Source organism: Protobothrops mucrosquamatus, unplaced genomic scaffold (assembly GCF_001527695.2).
Source record: "Protobothrops mucrosquamatus isolate PMUCROS unplaced genomic scaffold, P.Mucros_1.0 scaffold104, whole genome shotgun sequence".
NCBI lineage: Eukaryota > Metazoa > Chordata > Lepidosauria > Squamata > Viperidae > Protobothrops > Protobothrops mucrosquamatus.
Genome location: NW_015386477.1, coordinates 1127508 through 1147542, shown reverse-complemented (window position 1 = coordinate 1147542; position 20035 = coordinate 1127508). Strand labels below are relative to the sequence as shown.

The 20035-nt window shown below is 32.8% G+C and overlaps 1 protein-coding gene across 1 annotated transcript in view; it reads left to right on the top strand.

Annotated features, from left to right (window-relative positions):
- ADAMTS6 (ADAM metallopeptidase with thrombospondin type 1 motif 6) overlaps positions 1 to 20035 on the top strand; it is a 94185-nt gene that overhangs the window by 17722 nt on the left and 56428 nt on the right. The window contains exons 7-8 of the mRNA XM_015812664.1: positions 11091 to 11134; positions 17008 to 17113. Of these exons, the coding sequence (XP_015668150.1) occupies positions 11091 to 11134; positions 17008 to 17113 (150 nt within the window). The remainder of the gene's footprint in view (positions 1 to 11090; positions 11135 to 17007; positions 17114 to 20035) is intronic.

Below are 20035 nucleotides of genomic sequence, written 5' to 3'. Positions count from 1 at the left end.
TTGTATTTTTTTAAAAAGCTAAAGTATAAGTATTTGTAGTAATCACATCAAGATGAAAATATTGCTTATACTGACATAGTAATACAATATTCAATAACAGCGCATACATTTCCATCAGTAATAGATAAAGTATAAAGCCTACTGCATATGAAATGAAATAATAGAATTGTATGTTTAATGCTTTTAAAAGTATTTTAGACTTTTTATTTTAGAACAAACTGAGAGCAGGACCCTAATAAGTTCCTGTGCATGGAATTCTGAAAGTTGTGCATTCTTCTATCTTTTTTGTAATTATGATTTTTGGAATCACCTTATAGATAAATCTATCAAACAAGTTTTAGATCATGGGATATATAAATGGAAGAAAGCTTTTGCTTTGTACACATGGCTTATGGCTGATTGCTGAGAGAAATAAGACATTGGTCCTCTTTAGTTCTCAAACTTCAAGATAATTTTTTAATTTACTGATCATGTTTTTATTACAAAGCTCAGGCACACATAAATAACATTTATACTATGTTGACCTCATAGTTATTTTGTGGGTAGATCAAAAGAAAATTACCTGCCTGAAATAGTTCAATCAACTTCTGAGATTCATATCTGGCTTTTGTTGCATTACCTCACATCTGTTAATATAATCCAGTCTGGTTGAAAATATACAGGTGACCAACAGATGCCAGCAAAATATTAGAATTTTTTGTTGCTCTTTGCTGCCACCAGTAGCAAAATATCTGATATTTGCAGTTCTGGTTGTCCTAGCACGTATATTCTATGTGTTCATGAACATCACTAAAATAATTTTGTTTTACTGAGGGAATTCATGATAAAATCAATGTGTCTTGCATATTTTAATCAGAGTGAAAAGATCAAGTATACAGTTTTTGGCTCTGTTTTCAAAACTTTTCAAACGTTTAAAATATTAAAAATAAAAAAAATGTAGAGAACAATAGTAGATAAATAACTTGTAATTATTGAGTTGTATAAAGTCAACCAAGTTGTTATCATTTTCTTGTTATAAATAAATTATGTATATGATATTCTTAGAACAACTTTCCAGGAAGTTGTTGTTCAGAGAGTCTTAAATGTTTTTAAACTACGACCATTTCAGAAAACTGCATTAATTCAACAGCAGAGCCTGCAAATGAATGGAAGTTTTTAGAATATTATAGATGTTTTATCTATTAAATGTTATATGCACACTTATATATCCATTTCCTTCTCATGGCATCACTGAGTTGGCAGTTTTACTGCCAAAAGGAAGAGCCTATTTTACAGTAAAATTCTTGCCTTGAGTCTCAGGTTTTGTCTTAACTCCTATGGTCATGGTTTACCAGGACATATATAGCAATTATTATCAGTACGTACATGAATTTTTAGAACTGAATTTACTTTTCTCTGTACTTTCCACTAGTTTACTAACATGCACTTTGTGTCATAATTATTCAGAAAGATATTTAAATGCAGAATGGCAATATTACTGTACACTGGCATTATCTACCTATAGCTGTTCTCTTACACTACCATTATATTTTTAGTTGTATAACCTTTCTTCCTCAGGTCCCTCCACTCTCTCCCAGGATATGATTTTTCTTCTAAGACAAGACAAGTAACATGTACATGGCATATGGAAAGGGCTAGCAAGTTCTTTTATTTTATTTAATTTTGGAGGAGAAAGGCATATTTATTCAAGATCAGTGATATCTAAGTGGGTGGGCTACTTAATTTAAGAATTACTATTCCAGAGCTTACAGCTAATAAGAACTGGCTCACCTTCCATGGTATTTAGTCTTTTCTGTTACAAAAGCCTTTGTTCAAGAATAATACTATACTCTGAAGGCATTGTTTAGTTTCATTTCTATAAAATAGTGTCATTTTGTCAGCTAATTGATAGTTTTAATCTAATATTTATACCTAATGTAACAGGTCCAATGTTTGTTTTCAAGTATTCTTTTTTATCTTACTTTTAGGGTCTCTACTTTCATGTGTAACATTTATAATAAAGTTCTTAGTATTTTGTACTGTGCATATTATGATATGAGAGCAATCCATATGCTTATGATTGAAGAAAATATATTTAGATTCATCATTGGTGTAAATATTCAATGTGTGGAATATGATAGCTTCCTCAAGGATAATTACCTCCAAGGAGCTTCTTGTTTTCAGGTAGCCCAATATCATAGCTTCTATAATTGGGAAAATTAACTTTGGAGGCCGGTAATTAAAAGGGGAAATATTGGTATAAATTTTTCTTAAATCATGTCTTCCATTACAGAAAAAAGAGAACAACAATATTTTCTGATGCTTCTTAGAATATTTAACAAACTTAATAATTCTAGGCATATTTCCTGAGATTAAATTCTATTAAAATCAATGAGACTAATTTCTAAATACAGATATTTAGAATATAAAAATGCTTTTGTGAATCATTTAAAAATGCAGTGCTGGTGTTAGGTAAACCGGGGTCCCCAATCTCTGGGCCACAATGCACTAGTGGGCCGTGAGTTATTTGCAACCGGGCCACGGAAACAATGGGTGAGCATGTGCACACCCTCATCCCCACTTGTGTGAACAATGGGCCAGCGTGTGCACAAGCACTTCATTTGTGTGAGTGACAGGTGTGCATGCGCGCCACTCATGCAAATGGAGCTGCGGATGCATGCTTGCCAGCAGCTCGCACAGAACCATCCCCTCTTCCCCCCCTCCACTGATCCACAAAGTTGGGAAGGTTGGGAACTTTGAAGCATATTGCTATGCTTGTTGAAGCTAAGATGGATTTATGGTTGTTGTTGTTCAATTGCTAAATGGACCCCATGGACCAAGGCATGCCAGACTCTCCTGTCTTCCCAGAGTTTGCCCAATTTCAGATTCATTGCATTGAGAATTTATAGTACTTAATGTATTTAATTTTGAGGTTTCTTATACTTAAGAAAGATTGAAAGCATACCTGGATGATAGAATTATTTATGAACATACAAATTAGAGCATTAAGAATGATATTGTTTTAAATAGGAATTTTTCAATATGTATTTAAAGTATGAGAAATACTAAGTTGAAGATGAGATTTACTAACTAAAGCAGTGATAAAATTAATTGCAACTTTTCTGTTTTATTAAATTATTTTAAAGAATTATTACTGTAATGATTTTTACTATGGTACTCCTTGTTCACCAATTTATTCAAATACATATTTGTTTATATGACCAATATTATATGTTTATTTGTTATATTTATATTGCATCTTTTATTCAGGAGTTCAGTGTGGCATACATAGCACTACCTCCTCATATTTTCCCCAATAACAATCCTGCAAGCTCATTTGGGCAAAGACAGAATCTGATTCAGATATATTCAGTAAACTTCTGCTGGAAATGCTACAACAAAAAAGGAACAATTTATTGGATGGTGATGATACAAAAAGACTCAAATTTATTTGAACAAAATAGATCAAAATATTCAGACAGTTCTAAAAATAAACATTGATCTATAACCACAAATACTTTACAAAATATGATTCCAGATAATATAAATAAAAAGCACCAGAATTTATTATGTACATGCTAAGAATCAATTGGGCACAACATTGAAAAGCAGAAAACTTACTGTCAATAAAAATAATGAAATTAAAAAATAGGTGTTAATGGAAAAATTGACCATATAGATTCACAGCAGAAGTCTAACCAAGTTTTAAAAAAATGGTTTCCTTATATACAACACATTACACAGCAAAGCAGATTCAGACACTTGAAATATGATATCTGAAGAAAAACAGAGCTTAAAAAATAATAGTAAAAATAATCTAAACACAACTTATTAACATTATCCAAAACATAGTATAAAAATATTCAATAGCAATTAGTGGCTGGGAAAAATAGGAGGAGAGGGGGCTGCTAGAATGCCTTTTAAAATATATATATATTAATCTGTTTTGCTTTCTTTAACTTTGAAACATCTTTTTATATAACCATCATTTGTGTGTGTATCTCATTTTCCTTTCTCTTTGTTTTTACTTTTTTTGTTTGTATGTTCAGTAGACTTTAGATAATATTTTTATAGTGAAAATGATATTTCAGAAATGATTAACTTACATTTATTTAAAAATTCCTGATTAAATGGAGATGTAGTAAAACTAATACTTTAGTTAAATAGTTTGACAGTCCAACAATTGATTCCATTTGGGAAAAAATATTATATACATTTGTCTGTAGTTACTGTTTCCATTCATTGCAAAGTTTACTATACAACTTTATATACAGTATATCTATGTATGTGACTATACACCTAGTATGATTGTGTTTCTTTTTTAGCTTTTCACTTTCTTTTATAGTTTTGTGTAGTCTTTTTCTTTTTCTATTATTTAAAAAATATTTAATAAAAGAAAGGGAGTTTTTCTAAAAAAAGAGAAAATTTCTGGGGGTAAAGATGGATTGAATTTTGGTCTTCCCAGCACCAGTCTAGCATTGCAACCATTATAAAATACTGGCTTTTAATATGGTAACATTGGCATATTTTGCAAGATATAATGGGTTGTGAGAATGACCTCAGGAAACAGGACAAAGAGGCACAGCCTAGACAATAGTTTGATAAACAAAATCTGAGTCTAAAGGAAGGATGGGGATGAAGAAAGTCTGGAGAATAAAAGTAAGGATGGGGAAAGATACTTTCAGACTTGCAAGTTATGATAATCTTACAACTAAGATAGTGTTAGTATTTTTGGTTTGTGCTTCTTGTCTAGGGTCAGCCTTGAAGGGCTGTCACAAAACTGAGGTGCATAGTTTATAAATTATCCAGTGTAATTAAACAAAAGGAAAAATGAAGTTGAGGTCATAGACCCAAACTTTCAACTGTTGTTTACTGCAAAATATCTCATATACAGTATATGCTACATAAGAGAGGTATTTAGTCTAGTGGTTAAGACACCAGGCTACAAAAGAGGATACTATGAATTCTAGTCCTGCCTTAGGCATGAAAGCCAGCTGGGTAACTTTGGGTCAGTCACTCCCTCTTTCTCAGCCCATAATATCAAGCTTGGGCAACAAGCTAATGTGTCAATTCGTGTCAAAATGCAGGTCCTGCACTTGCAGGAAATGCTAGGAAGAAAAAAAAAGTGAACATCTTTTGTTTTTAATATAAGCACAACACACATACACACACACACACGAAGACACTATTTTTTAAAAAGTTGTCACTTTGCTAATTTAAGAACTGAATATTCAAACTAGGCCATTGGTTCAAAATTTAACATTATATGAATTACATTGCACACACTTTGAACTGACATGCTTTCCCACTCAGCTGGCAGAGTTGCAAAGTAGAGATAAGAAACATGTGGTTCCTATTTTACAAAAACTATAGTTTATCATTATATTTAAAAAATAATAGTTGGAGTAAACTTTGTTTTAATAAATAAGAGCATGTATTGTAATTTGATTCTGTTTTTTCAACAAATCATAATCTAAATTAATTAGAGGCATACAAATAAATTGAAGATAATGTTATTTAGGAAACAAATACTTCCTATCTCCTTTCGGCCAGACTTTAAGGGAAGGGAAACTGAAGAGTCTTGTTTTGTTATTTAGGAAATAAACAGGCATATTCTATGTTTATGTTCAAACATATGGACTCTGTAGCTATACATTTAACTTTTTTCTTGTGAAATGCATTATTCACTTTATTTATGTTGTTCAGGAATTCAAGGTGGTAGAATATATTCACATTCAATAGAACATATTTTGATGGCATTACAACATTTTCCATGCTTTATTTAGTAAAACATAGGTACTTTCTTTCCCTGTCTTCAGCAGAAAGCAAGACCAAAACACAGGGCTTTTTCTCTTGGTGTTTTTCTTGGACTTGGAAGTATATAGCAAGTGAAACCATAAAGCTATTGTACACTTTACTGCCTGCAGTTTTTCTGCCATAATATAAAGAGAGGCAAAATTATTTCTACTATTATTGCCAATGATAGTGACAATTCAGATGATCTGCTCCTTCCAATCCACAATTTTCCAAAAATTTCTGCCGAGGACCATATTAAGTGAATTAAATGTTCATTTAATATGCTCCTCGGCAGTCATTCTTGAAAAGTTGTAGATTGGAAGGAATCAGATAACCTGAATTGTCACTATCATTGGGATGATAGTGATTAACAAGTATACAGTAAATACAAAAAAACAAGGATAGTGGGTTATCAGATGAATAACAATATAATCAAGAAATGGGCTCATCCTCGCCAATCATGGGCCTAGGTTCAACAACAGAACCAGGTCTTTAAGTATCTGTGAAAGGCCAGCAGATTGGGGCAAGTATGATCTTCAGGGAACAATGTTCCTGAGGGTGAGCACCACAGTAGAAAATGTTCTCTTCCTTCATTACAGAGTGCCTCACCAAATGGCACTCTGTAATGAATGGGATTCAGAGCACGCCTCTCATGCTAGATCTAGCAGAATGGGTAGATACAACTGGGGAAAGATAATCCCGTATGATTTTATGAATAAGAATTTTGTGTTAGAGAAGAAGAATAAGTATCTTGCATTTAATGACACTCATGAATGAGCTACTCACAAAACTAATATCATAAGTCGTCATTTTTAAAATATGGAGCAAAGGTAAATGGTGTTTCACTATACTATACAATTTAATGCAATCTATAATTTTTATGCATCTAAACGTCATTGAAGAATTCTTCAGCAAAACTGATCAAATATTTTATGAAACAGGTAGAGTACAGTGGTATCTTGGTACTCATCATTAATTGGTATTAGGAGGTGTGAGGAGTACCAAAAACAATGAGTACCAAACAAATTTTTCCATAAGGAGTAATGTAGTGAGTCACAAGGCAGCTGACACCAACAACTTTAGCTTGTGCATTGAGAACCAAACAAATGATGAGTACCAGGGCAAAATTTTTGCATCAAAATGCATGGAGTACCAAATTAGATGGGTTTCAAAGCAGTTGAACCACTGTATATAACAAATGTAAAATACAATGCTTTTTAAAGGATTTTTCTCCAGTGCTGCTCTGGTCTCACACAGAAAGGAAAAACAAACATTTCTATGTCCACCCATCTCCACTCCCCAGAATAGTTCTATCTCAATTTAACAACCACCCATTACATCTCATGAACTACATCCTGTAATTCATGGGCTGTTAAGATTTTAAAGCTTTCCAGTACTGCTATAAATCTCCATGTATTCTGCATCAAAGACAAGACTTAGCACTAAGGAATCATAATAAATTAAACTTGTTTAAAACTCCAGCAGCTTTAGTACCTATAATTAAGATTCTGTATTTTGATTGGATGAATGGGTATGATTTTGGCACTGAGAAGCATCTAGGAAAACAAATTAAGTAAACATAGACATATCATGGCTCTTTTTAAAACATTAAACATTTTAATTTTTAACATTTGAAATCATTTTTTAAAAAATAGACCTCAGTTTTAGAGTAAATTAACTAATCAATAAAAATACATTTTTTGTCCTAACTAAATCCAAGTTGTTCCAATGGTTCTTTGAAGGATAGGATGTACTCATTCTATACACCTGACATTGTAGCAATTCACAATAACATCAAAATAATGACATGCATGCTAGGATATCATCACACAAATGCTGCTGTTACGAACTTGGTTACTGTTTGTGTGAGAAAGAGAGAGAAATAGGCATTTTAAGCATTTTTTTATTTTTACTATATCCACTCCACCATATCCATAGCTATATATCTGTCATACAGCTTCCAGTGAATTATTCCTGAAGAACATGCTTATAGGAGTAATAAGAACTCAAAACTAAATCCTGTTTTCTTCATTTCTCATTGTGAGACTAGAAAAGTAACTAACTACTACCTACCACAAAGTTCTTACAAAGTTTTACAATTACAATTACAAATTACAATTACATTATATAAACAAACCAAAAAAGTAAAAAACAGTTAAGCATGCTTTTTGCATGCTGCTTTGCCTGAACATATAGATACTGTATGCATAGAAGCATAGTTCAGCATGAACCAAGAGCAATGTAGGAAAATGAAAAATATACTTCTCTACAGAAGTATAAATCATCCAGAAAAGTAACATACTTTTTGCATTTGTTATTTGAAAACACAACAGAATAAATAATATCTATAATGTGTATCAATTGCACAATGCATGTAGTTGTACATTTGTAACCTCTTTCAAAAGAAGTAATGGCAGTCAGAATATATATGGACAACAAGATGGCTATCATTCATCTTTAACTCCTATCTTACCCAGTTTCATCTAGTGATGGTAGAGATGGAATCTGTTCTTGCTGATTTATTAGTTAACTGACTTGAAGGAATTTAAAATGAAGATAGGAACATTGTGCTTGATAGACTGTAGCCAATTTCCCAGTGACTCCATCCTTCTCCCTCATGCCTTATTCAGTCTAGTAAGATGGCAGTGTTCACCTGGGTCCAGGTGACTATATATTTCTCCTTACATGTCTGGTTTTAGCACTAAAAATGCCTTTGTCAAACTGCCGGATAATGTTTGCCTGAAAAAATCAGGGGGAATGCATCATGTTGATTTTTCTGGTGCTTTCATTGACATTCAATTGACCATGCCATCCTGGTGAAGAGATGATCTGAGCTAAGTATGGATGGAATACCTTTGTTGTGGTTCTGGTCATTCATTCCTGGACAAATGTTGACAGAAGCTCAAGTCTAAGGTGTTTATAATATAGGATTCTACAAGGCTCTTTTATGTCCCATATTTAACATTTACATGAAACTGCTAAGTGAGGTCTTTTGGAAATTTGAAGTGAAGATCAGCAGTGAGCTGACGACAACATCTCAGTCTCTCTATCATTAGTGGAAATACTGAATCAGTACATGGCTATAGTAATGGACTGGATGATGGCCAACAAACTGTCATTTACTCAGAACAAGATATAGATGCTATTATTGGATGATTCATCTACCAATGTGGGTAGTGCTCAACCTTTTTTTGTTTTTGGAAATGAATATAGTTCCCTCTAAAGAATAAAGTTTGCAGCTTTGGAATACTCTAAATTCATCTTTGTCAGTAGAAGCATCAGTGACCTTTGTAATATTAAGCATCTTTTATCAGTTTAGGTTGACAAACCTACCAGTTATAGTCTTACCTAGATAAATATAATCTTGTTAAAGTAATACATGCCATGGTTACTTCTTGAGTTATATGTGTGACTGTGCTTGAGAAGGGTTTGGAAAGGAAAAAAACAATAGTATTGATTGGAACATGACATTATGAATTGCCAGTCTTCCTTGGTTCTTGATTTGTTTCTGGTTCAAGTTGGCATTTGTCTATAAAGCCTTTTATGGCATGGGACCATACTTGGGTTTTTTTAGAGGGAACTTTTTTGGGGGTGGGTGGGATACCAATTATATTGGTTTTTTGTTTTTGATACTAGGTAAACATGCTTTTATTCTTCTGTGTGTTTTAATCGTTTAATATATTGATTTTAAATATATTTATCGTCATAAATGTTTTAATTGTATGAGGATATGCTTTTGTTTTCTGATTTTAGTATTATGCATTTTAATTACTGAATGTTCAGTTTGTTTAAAATTGTAATCTGTTTTAGACCATCCTGGCTTAAACTGGGAAAACTTAGTGTTAAACGTTTGGTTAATTTTTTAAAAATTAAAATTAAAACCAAGAAAAAGGATGGTGCAATATTCTAAACCAGTATTTCTCAACCTCAGCAACTTTAAGATGTTTGAACTTCAACTATCAGAATTCCCCAGCCAGAATGTTGGCTGGAGAATTCTGGGAAGTGAAGTCCACACATTAAAGTTGCTGAGATTGTGAAACATTGCTCTAAAAGTGCTAAATAAAATATCTTCATCTGTTTTCAAGCTGGAAATACTGATAATAATGAAATTAAGGTCAGAATCTTTCAAATTGGGGATGTTTTGTGCACTCCTATTTGCTACTATTTGATAGGCAGTAGAAACAATTCACAAGCACGTAGCAAACAGCATGAATGTAGCAGGTCAGAATGAGCTGAAGCTGGTTTGGATTCTTAGCTCCCATATAAAAACCTCATTTGCAAAATATTACTCAATATGTTATTTTATTTAATGTGTTGTTCTTTGTCATAGGTAGTATCCAATGTTCAGTTTCATGTAATTTCTATCAATTTTTATAACAATAAAGGGTGAATCTGAAAAAAAAAGATTTTTTTTTTAATTTCTGAGATGGAATACTTGTTTCCCAATCATAATTCTTTAATTTATCAAATTTTTCATATTTGAGTTCATTATCTGTTTCACTAAGTATTATATCAAGCATTTTTGCATTTGTAAAGTTTTTACCCTGTTAATTTGAACCTTAGTTTGCTAACATTTGAACTACATGACTCAAATATAGTTGATATTAAATATATAGTTAATGTTTATAATATTTGTTCTGTATATGTTATTTATTAAAGTTAAAAATGCTTTTGGTTAAAATATTTGTCCACAGCACTCAGAGCATAACAGGACAATCTCCATGTTATATGTATATGATTTGTTTTAAAGTAAAAGGAAGTGAGGGATGAGCCGGTACTGTAGGGAATTCACTGATATTCTGTTACCCATGAATCATACTAATCAGGAGCCAGTCATTAAGGTATTATTTAATATGGTGCTATTTTAGATAATACTTACATTAAAAAATAAGCAAAATGTGAAATATTAAGATAAAACATTACCACTCAGTATTCTAAAGTACTTATGAAGAAATAGTTTTAATAGATTTAGAATAGTGAATGTTTTTCCTGTTTAAATACTAATATTTTGCAGACATATGGCTATAACTTGCTAACAAAATGATAAGCTGTTTTTTTAAGGCCAGAAATGACAAAGATCTACTTTAACCTCTTTTGTTTCCTAGAAGGTTTCTTTATGGCCTCAGGTCAGATGCTATGAGCATATTGTAGCTTGTAGTTTACACTAGATTGCAGGGCTGACACTCCAGCTGGCTGCACATAATTATGATTGCAGTCTGACAACTGCAGTTTCACTACAGTAATGTGATCAATATTTAAAAACAACATTACTAAGAGGCATCTCTTATAAATATATCTATTTTCATTCTTTACAGATATGACATCTGCACATATAAAAACAAGCCTTGTGGAACTCTGGGTAAGGTTCATAGTGTAAGCTAAATGAGTATTTATTTTTTAAATGTTTCTACAGATAAGATGGCTTCCCTATATTTGTCTGTTTACATAAGGATAGATTTTAAAATATATTTTACTTTCAAAAGGGAATTTTTAAATTTTTATTATTTATTATTTTCAATAACTGGATTACTTTAAAAGTCTAGAACAGTATTTCTCAACCTCAACAACTTTAAGATGAGCGGCCGTCTGCTCTCAGAATTCCCCAGCCTGCAGTGGTTGAGAAACACTGGTTTGGAAGTAATCAAAACAACATTAAGGGAAAAGGGAAGCTTATACTGCTTTTTTCATTATGAAGATTAGTCTGAGACATAATACAAAATGAACCCGTAGGACATTCTGTCCCATTTGATGATTAGCATATGAGTCCTCCACATTCACAAAATTGTCATCCCTTCTCTTTGTCATTTGGAGCATGGGGCAACTATTTTGCAAGTGGCAAGAATTCCCGTACTGAAATTGGGTAGAAAAGTGAAAAGGAGTCTGCAAGCTTAAATAAAAAGAATGGGACAGCGTAGCAGCAATTGTTATACCTTCCTGTAACTCCAAAGTCAGCAGAAAGAAGATAATATTTTGCAGATACATAAAAACATACATGTTCCTTTGATTATCTCTCAAGTTTGGCACTCGAATAATATTTTGTTGATGGCACTTGTCATCATATTTCATCCTGATGTAAGAATTCTATATTAAATCCCACTGTGATGAACCTAGGAATAAATTAAACTATACTTCATTAGAGCAGGCAGGATGAATTCTTCATTTATTTCGTCATTTACTATTATTTAAACCAACTATTAGCAGACTTAAAGGAAAACTATAAAATATATACAACATTAAATAAATGAACTGTTTAGCATTACACCTTTATTATTCTGCTTTCTTTGCACTGATAAGAGAGAGGGCAAAGTTTTATGTATGCATATATTGTTAAATCATTATTTGGAATGGTATCTACCCTAGCTAACATGAGGTAGTTTGGTATCTTTATAAAGCCACTATATTCTGTATATGAAAGATGAGAGTAGTAGATCTTATACTATTACTAATATTGACTAGCTTGATATTTCAAGAATTGGATTTCAAGAACCATGCATATGTGTAATTTTTGGCAGTAGCATTTACTATATCAGCTTTATCAGTTTTTCTTCATTTATTGTTCTATTTCATTATAGTAGCTGTTCATGCACTGATTTATAATTATAGCATTTTCTTGTAAAATATTGTACAATGTAAACTTATACAGATAAATAGATATGTTTATTACTTTTAAAAGCCAGCAGAAAAATAACCCAAATCTATAGAGAAATCCTATTGAATTTAATAGGATTTAGCTAAGTATATAGAACTATAATACAGGTCACTTTTATTACTGACTAAAAGGTGTTACTTAACAGAACATGTGTGAATGTCTCAGGTCTCCATGCACAGTTCACTTGTTTTGTATTACATTTGCTTTTCATTTCATAATGCCACATTATTTCTGCTAGTGTAGATTTCTTTATCTATTTTAAGGGCTTCTTATAATTCTTTGCAATCCATTAAGACATTAAATGTTGCATAATACTGCTGTCTAGCCAACTTGCCTCATTTTGTGTTTGCATCTGATATTTTTCATATAAAGTTCACATTTTCTCATGCTATTGAATTTCATGCTATTATCTTGATCCAAAATTGTTAAGTGAATTTTGATTCCTCTCATGTTATCTAGTTTTGATGAGCATTCTGTTTATTATTTTATCCAGGTCACGTATAAAATCTTGACTTGGACAAAACAATACAAACAAGGGAATAATTAATTGGATATTCCTTTATCAGCAAAGTTTGTTTTCCATTCAATAACAAGTTATGAGAAATTCTGTATTACTGAACTTCTGGCTGGATAGCCTTTAGTGCAGGGGCCCCCAACCCCTGGTCTGTGGACCAGTACTGGGCCTTGGCATGCCAGCAGCCGTCCGCACAAACAAGCAAACCCCATCTGCGAGATGCAGGCAGCACACAAAACCACGCCCCCTCCGATCCACGGAAAAACTTCTCTCCATGTAACCGGTCCCTGGTGCCCAAAAGGTTGGGGACCTCTGCTTTAGTGTACTACAACAATAACACCTGTTTTCAGTCCTAAATTTATCCAATGCTTTTTTATTAGATATAATTTCAATCCTAAGCAGGTGAATATAACTGAGTTGATGAGTGTCAGTATTTTGTCTGTCACATCATGAATATATGCTTTTGGAATTCCAACAGCTCTTGAAATGAAATAGGTAGTCTAATTGTTTTGTTTGTCTTTACACCAGCATATGCCTTCCTTTTGAGTTGCTGCTAAGTCATTCCTATCCATTTGAGCCTAAGTATCTTCCTGTCCTGTTCCTCACCTGAAAAGAGGATTGGTGTTTTTTCTTTAATGTCAGAAACACAAATGTCTCCTCTTGTTTGTGTGTAAAATTTTTCTACTTAATTCTTCTTCTATGTTTTATTCCTCTTTCTTACAAACTATTAGGGTTTACTGGCTCTCATCTAAAAGCAACATATCCCTCCTTCCTGATAATACAAAAGTTCAAAAATATATCTCAAGCCCTTTGTTTTGGAGTCCAGAGGACGCACATGATACCTGTTTTGCAGGTCACTAGGTCAGCTTCCTGAGTGTACTTGTATAGAATCATAGGACTGGAAAAGTGCTTGGTAGTCTTCTAATCCAATTCTCTGCCCAAAGCAGGAATCATCACCTCCCATCTTGGACAAATGGTTGTCCAATCTTTTTTTGAAAATCCCCAGCAATGGAGCATCCAAAACTTCAGAAAACAAGCTCTTCCACTGCTTAATAGTTTTCACTATCAGGAAATTCCTCCTTATTTTCAAGTTGGAGCTCCTTCTGACAAGCTTCTACACATTGCTTCTTGTCTTACCAGCAGGTGTTATGGAGAATGAAACAACATCCTCATGCCAGTGGCAACCCTTCAAGTATCGGACGATTGCTATCATGTCTCCCATCATGTCTCCCTCAGTCTTCACTTTATTAAGCTAAACATATCTAGTTCCTTTAGCCATTCTTCATAGGATTTAGCTTCCAGACTTCTTACCTTTGTTGCTATGGTGGAATCTCCAATTAGACTGGGGGAAGAGGTCAAGAGGGGGCCAGGTTTAGAGTCATTGCACTGCGGTAAGTGGTACAGATCAAACCTCCCCAGAATCCTTGAAGCCTTAACTTGCCATTCCCAAAGGAATGGAATTAGTCTGGCAAGATTCTTGTAACCTAGTTGACTAGCAATAAGCTACTGTTGAGATTCTTTATGAGTGGTTCTGTTTGCTTTTGCCTGACAGTTTGCTCTGCTCTACACTCTTTCTGAGGCCTCAGCATCTTTTTGGTATTGGTATGACCAGAACTGAATGCAGTATTCCAAATACAGCTACAACAGTGCAGTACAGAGTGGTGCTATCAGTTCCCTTGATCTTGATACTATCCCCCTATTGATGCAGCATAGGACTGCATTGACTTTAGAAGATACTGAATCTCGATGCATTGAATTCTACATCTTCCCTGCCTAATTTCTACATATAACTCAATTGCTCAAACCAAGAATCAAGAAAAGTTTTTACATAGCTTTTCTGCTCTAATTATATCTGCCAGCTACGATGACATCTCCCACATGCCTTTATAGCAACGTTAATTCAGGAGACTTACTGCACTTTCTCCATACTGTAGCAGCATTTAGTAGAACCCAACCCTTAGTGTAGTTTAAAAAAAAGTACATAATGGGGTTTTAAAAAACCTATTCCATGTATTTTATGACTTCTGGAGTTTCTGTACTATGGAAAACAGTGGCATAAGACTGCATAAATAATGGTCTGGGAATTAGACAGGATCACCACCTAGAGTTGGAAACGTTTCCATGGCATTGTACAGGAATTACAGACTCCTAATTGCCAAAGATGTCCCTCTGTGATAAAAAAGCTACATATTCCAAGAGAAAAAAAAATCAGAGTCCCAAGAAAAAGGTACATAAAGCAAAAAGAGGAAAGAAATAGAATTACAATTACAGTGACAAAGTTCAGAACTTTGCGGAGCAGCCTGAACAGAGAAAAAAAATAGATAGACCTAAAAGGAAACATAAAACAATAGTCTGGATAAAGTGGTTTAAAACTGATCATTTGTTGGGTTTGTTGGGTTTTTTTTAAGCATGATTATAGGAATTATTCCAGTCCTCAGCTATAAATGTGAATTGTGTTCATTATATTTTAAAAGTGTTAACAATATTATTTGTACTATAGAAGAAAAAGGCATCAATACATACTTTTGTCACAATGGGTAGAATTTAGAAAATTGAATGCTATCGTTATGTTGTTATCTTTAAAATTACTGGAAGGAAAACATGATTGTAACCTTTTTCTATCAGAAATTACAGTTGGTTAAAAATAATTTCCATCTACTTTAGCAAAGCTTGTTTTGATTACCGTACTTTTATTTTGCCCTAGTCTGGAGCCAGTGACTGTTATGTAATCTAAACATATACTTGAAGATAAAACATCAGATTATCTTTATCTCTTGTCCATATCTAATTGCTGGGAAGCTAATAGAAATCATCTATACATATAAAATTCTTAAAAACACACAGAATTAGGTCAGTTACAGATAATAATGCTATACATGAATCCAGTTAACAGCTTTTTGCATACTGTAATTATAACCAAAGGAACTAAGGGGTAAGAAATGACTAACAGAGATGATATATGCATGGTTGAGATAAAAATATTTTTAACTTGTTTTATACCAGTTATTCTCAGACTAGGTATTTCCTGGTATTTTATATAACATAGCTTCCATAACTGATCATGCTAGTTGAAGCAGATAGGAGAGATAGTGCAGAACATCTGGAGAGACCAGTTGGAATCCTGAATTATAATAATCTGCCTTGAAGGCAGAAAAGGTATAAAGTTAGGGTGAAACCATGAAATACTTGCAATTTATTCCTATAGAAAAGAGGAATCTAATATTATTTTTATTTCTTTTTTTCTTTACAAACATATTGCTTTGAGTTCTAAAAGTATTCTTTTTATAGTATCCTGTAACAATATTTTTGCAGCACACATATAATCCTTAGGGATGTACATTAATGTTTTTTCCAGATAAGCATACAGTACTCTGAGAAATATATCACTAAGACTGTAGCAGATCCATTATCAGTAGCGATAATTGATTAGTCCTGCATTAAAGTATATCATGTACAATACTCCATATGTAAATGTCTGAAGCTTTTAATTCATTTTAGATTTTTTAAGGTACATGTTTCATGCTGTAATAAAAGAAAAACATGATAGTGAATACAAATTAATGTTTCTTTCTCTGCAATTGATGTACTGAGGGTTATTTTTCTCTCATAAAATTTCTCTAGAATATACCACTTGGGGATTTGGGGGTAGCTAAAATGTTACTTGTATGTTTTATGAACCCACTAAACTTAAAACCATTCTGTTTGGAAAAGTAACGTGGACACATTTTGCTTTCTGCAACCTCAAAAATGTTAAAATAGAAATGCTTGCTTGAATTCCCTCTCCTGGCTCAAGTTACTAGGTGGTCCCAAGTTACCAGAAGCAAAATTTATAAATCTAACCCCTAGTCTAGACATTTTCCAGCAATGACTGCAGTTCAAAAAATATTAATGTCTAGCCTGCGAAGTGAAGTTCCCCCCAGTGATTTTGCAAGGGCTACAAAGTTAACCTTTTGCCAACTGCTGCTTTTAGGCATGGAGGTTATTAAAAAGAATCCAGGCATTTATAACTAAAGCTTTTAAGACTGAAACACGTTGGCATGACCCTTTGTGTCTCCTTTTGTTTGTTCAGGCTTGGCCTCTGTTGCTGGAATGTGTGAGCCTGAAAGGAGCTGTAGTATTAATGAAGACATTGGCCTTGGCTCTGCTTTTACCATAGCCCATGAGATTGGTCACAAGTGCGTATATTTTTAAACTTTTAATACGTTTAATTATCTTAATTTGCCCTCTTATCTTGGCTGCCTTTTCTGTAATCTATTTATTTGTTTTGTTGTTGTTTGATTTAATCAATCATATGATCTTGAAAGAGTTATTACTGCAGCACATATATATCATTAATGTGAAATTGCTCCTAGTTGTATCACTTTAGCATAAAATCACTGTTACAGTGTATTGCTAAAATAGCACAAAATAAATCATATAAGCATGGAGAAATACTATGCAACCATTGTACAACTATGCTGTAACAACAGTACAGTTCAGAATATATATTTTGAGACCGAACTCAAAAATGGTTGCTTACCTTTTCATTTCAGAATCAGATTATATAGTACTACTTATAACAATGTTTCAATTGGAAACACATTGAAAGCTGCTTTAACCATATTTAATTTACATGATTTAATCATATTATTTTTAATTGATTATTTTCACTGTTGGTCCTCACTATTGCAATATCAGGATCTCCTAAAATGAATGAAACTATAGTTAATGATAAATAGACCACTTATAATAAAATTTAATCTAAATATCATAGAAATTTTTAAACGTTGATGCCCTCTATTTATTGTAGACATGCACAGTGAAAATGAACAGAGCTTAGACGAAGTTTTGATAGTACTCACCTTTGATCTGCATAAACCTGATTAGATGTTTTAATTCACTTGAAACTTCCTGCTAGCATTGTCATATTACCAATGAGCTAATGTGTAGGGGATGTCGAAATGTGTCCTGTAACAGAGTGACCTTAACCATGTGATACACTTATCTAATCCAAGATGGAACCCATGTGCAAATAATGCAACTGCAAAGTGACAATCATTTTGTCATTATCTTCGTCATCATGTTTGTACCAGATGCTTAATCCGAGAGGGCATGATCCATAGTTTGAGAATTCCTGTTGGAAGTTCATTTTGATTCAGTCCAGAAATGGGGATGGGAGCCAGATTTATTCAGTTGCTAGTATTTCATGCTGACATTTTGCTAACACTTAGAATTCAGGAACAAAGAAGCAATGGCTTTTAAGAAATATGTATGTTGCCATACATAAAACATACATCTTGTTAACTACACAGGAAATAAAATAAAGAGAATTCTTGCAGTTTTTAAATCAGCAATGATAGTTTAATTTTAAGTAATGTTTAGGAAGAAAAGTCAACTGAAGCCAAATTTTGTGGCATTAATTTTTTACACTTTAGAAGTCATCTTGGCATAATGAACTGTTTCTTCAAATAGAAACAAGTCACCATTCTTAGCAGCTTACTATTCTATTGTTACATTTGATACTAAGGGCAAAACAACAGTTACATTTCAATACATATTTAGAGAGCAATAAGTGCCATTGAATTTAGCAGAATTAATTATACATGTAGAAATTACACAGTTGAAATTCATCTAGAGTATTCAGTTCTTTTTTCTGTGATTTTAATATATTAGAAATCTTTATCTCCATTTCTCTTTCCTCACTATTTTGATAAATCCAATAAATCTCTATCATGTCTTTCCTTCATTTTACAAAACTAGACATATTTAAGATTATGTTACCATCTTTTAGATGATGAAACTGAACAGATTTCAAGAGTCATTGCAAACTGCTTCAGGGAATTATATGCTAGATGTCTCAAATTTTGTTATGCATTTTATTTTAGATCTTTATTTATTACAGTAATTTGACATACAGTGTAAATATTTCTTAAAAGAACTGGGATAAGGAGGTATAATGAATGAAATAGTATTTTTTATAATTTCTCTTCTATACTGATAATTCATCTCAAAAAGTGCAAAGCAAGACTTGAATATCTGGTATTGAGAACAAAGTTCAATTCCAATTCTACATCCTTTCAGTTCTGACATAAGGGAACATAGGTTGGTGCAGAAAAGCAATAAATATGCAGATGTACATGGAACGATGAATAAAGAGTGGGAATGGGGGATTTCAAATGGAAATCTTCATTGTGCACATTTTCCATGCATCATTATGGAGCAGAATACTTGTTCCCTGTTCAGATATGTTGAAGGTTGGAATTAATGTATTATTCTAAGGGGGCAACATCAGAAGGTTAGAATTAATGTATTATTCTAATGGGCAACAACAGCAAACCAAGACAAGGAAAATGGAAAGGGTGGGAGTTATATAGCAGTGTGACAATGAAAACCAATTGTTTGGAATTATTTCCAATCAGATAATCTAGCACAGAGATACATGTTAGTCTCTATTTTTTCTCCTGTACATGTATGTATGTATGTATGTATGTATGTATGTATGTATGTATGTATGTATGTATTTTATGCCTGGAGAAAGGATTTATTTGGATATATGGAGGATCTTTATTTAATGCATTTATGTCCCATATTTCTGTTTATTCCAACATTCTTGATAGCTTATATAAAACATACCCCAAAAATAATAAAATAGTACAGTTAAAATTAAAATAACCAACAATTAGAAATTTGGTGAAAGACATACATTTTATTACATATCTAAGAGCCAAACATAACTCTTTAGGGAGCATATCCCATTACTAAAGAGATCCAAAGAATAAGATCCTTTCTCATATATATATAATGATCAAGCTTCTAACAGAATGGACAATCCTATTGATCTAAGTTCCAGAGCATTTTCATAAATGAAGATGCAGTCCCACAGATAATTAGGCTTTAAGTCATTTAGACTCATAAGACTAACTGCAATCCTTTTAACTGTGCCCATTAAGCAATTGCTAGCCAGTGCAGTTATTTTAATGAAAGTATCATGGGACTTCCATCTTACATCAGTCAGCTGTCTTCTGCTGCATTTTTCACCAATTACAATTTGTAGACATTGTTGAAAATGCATAAAGCATAGTGGGGTAGCTGAGAAGATTGTGATCAAGACATGAATA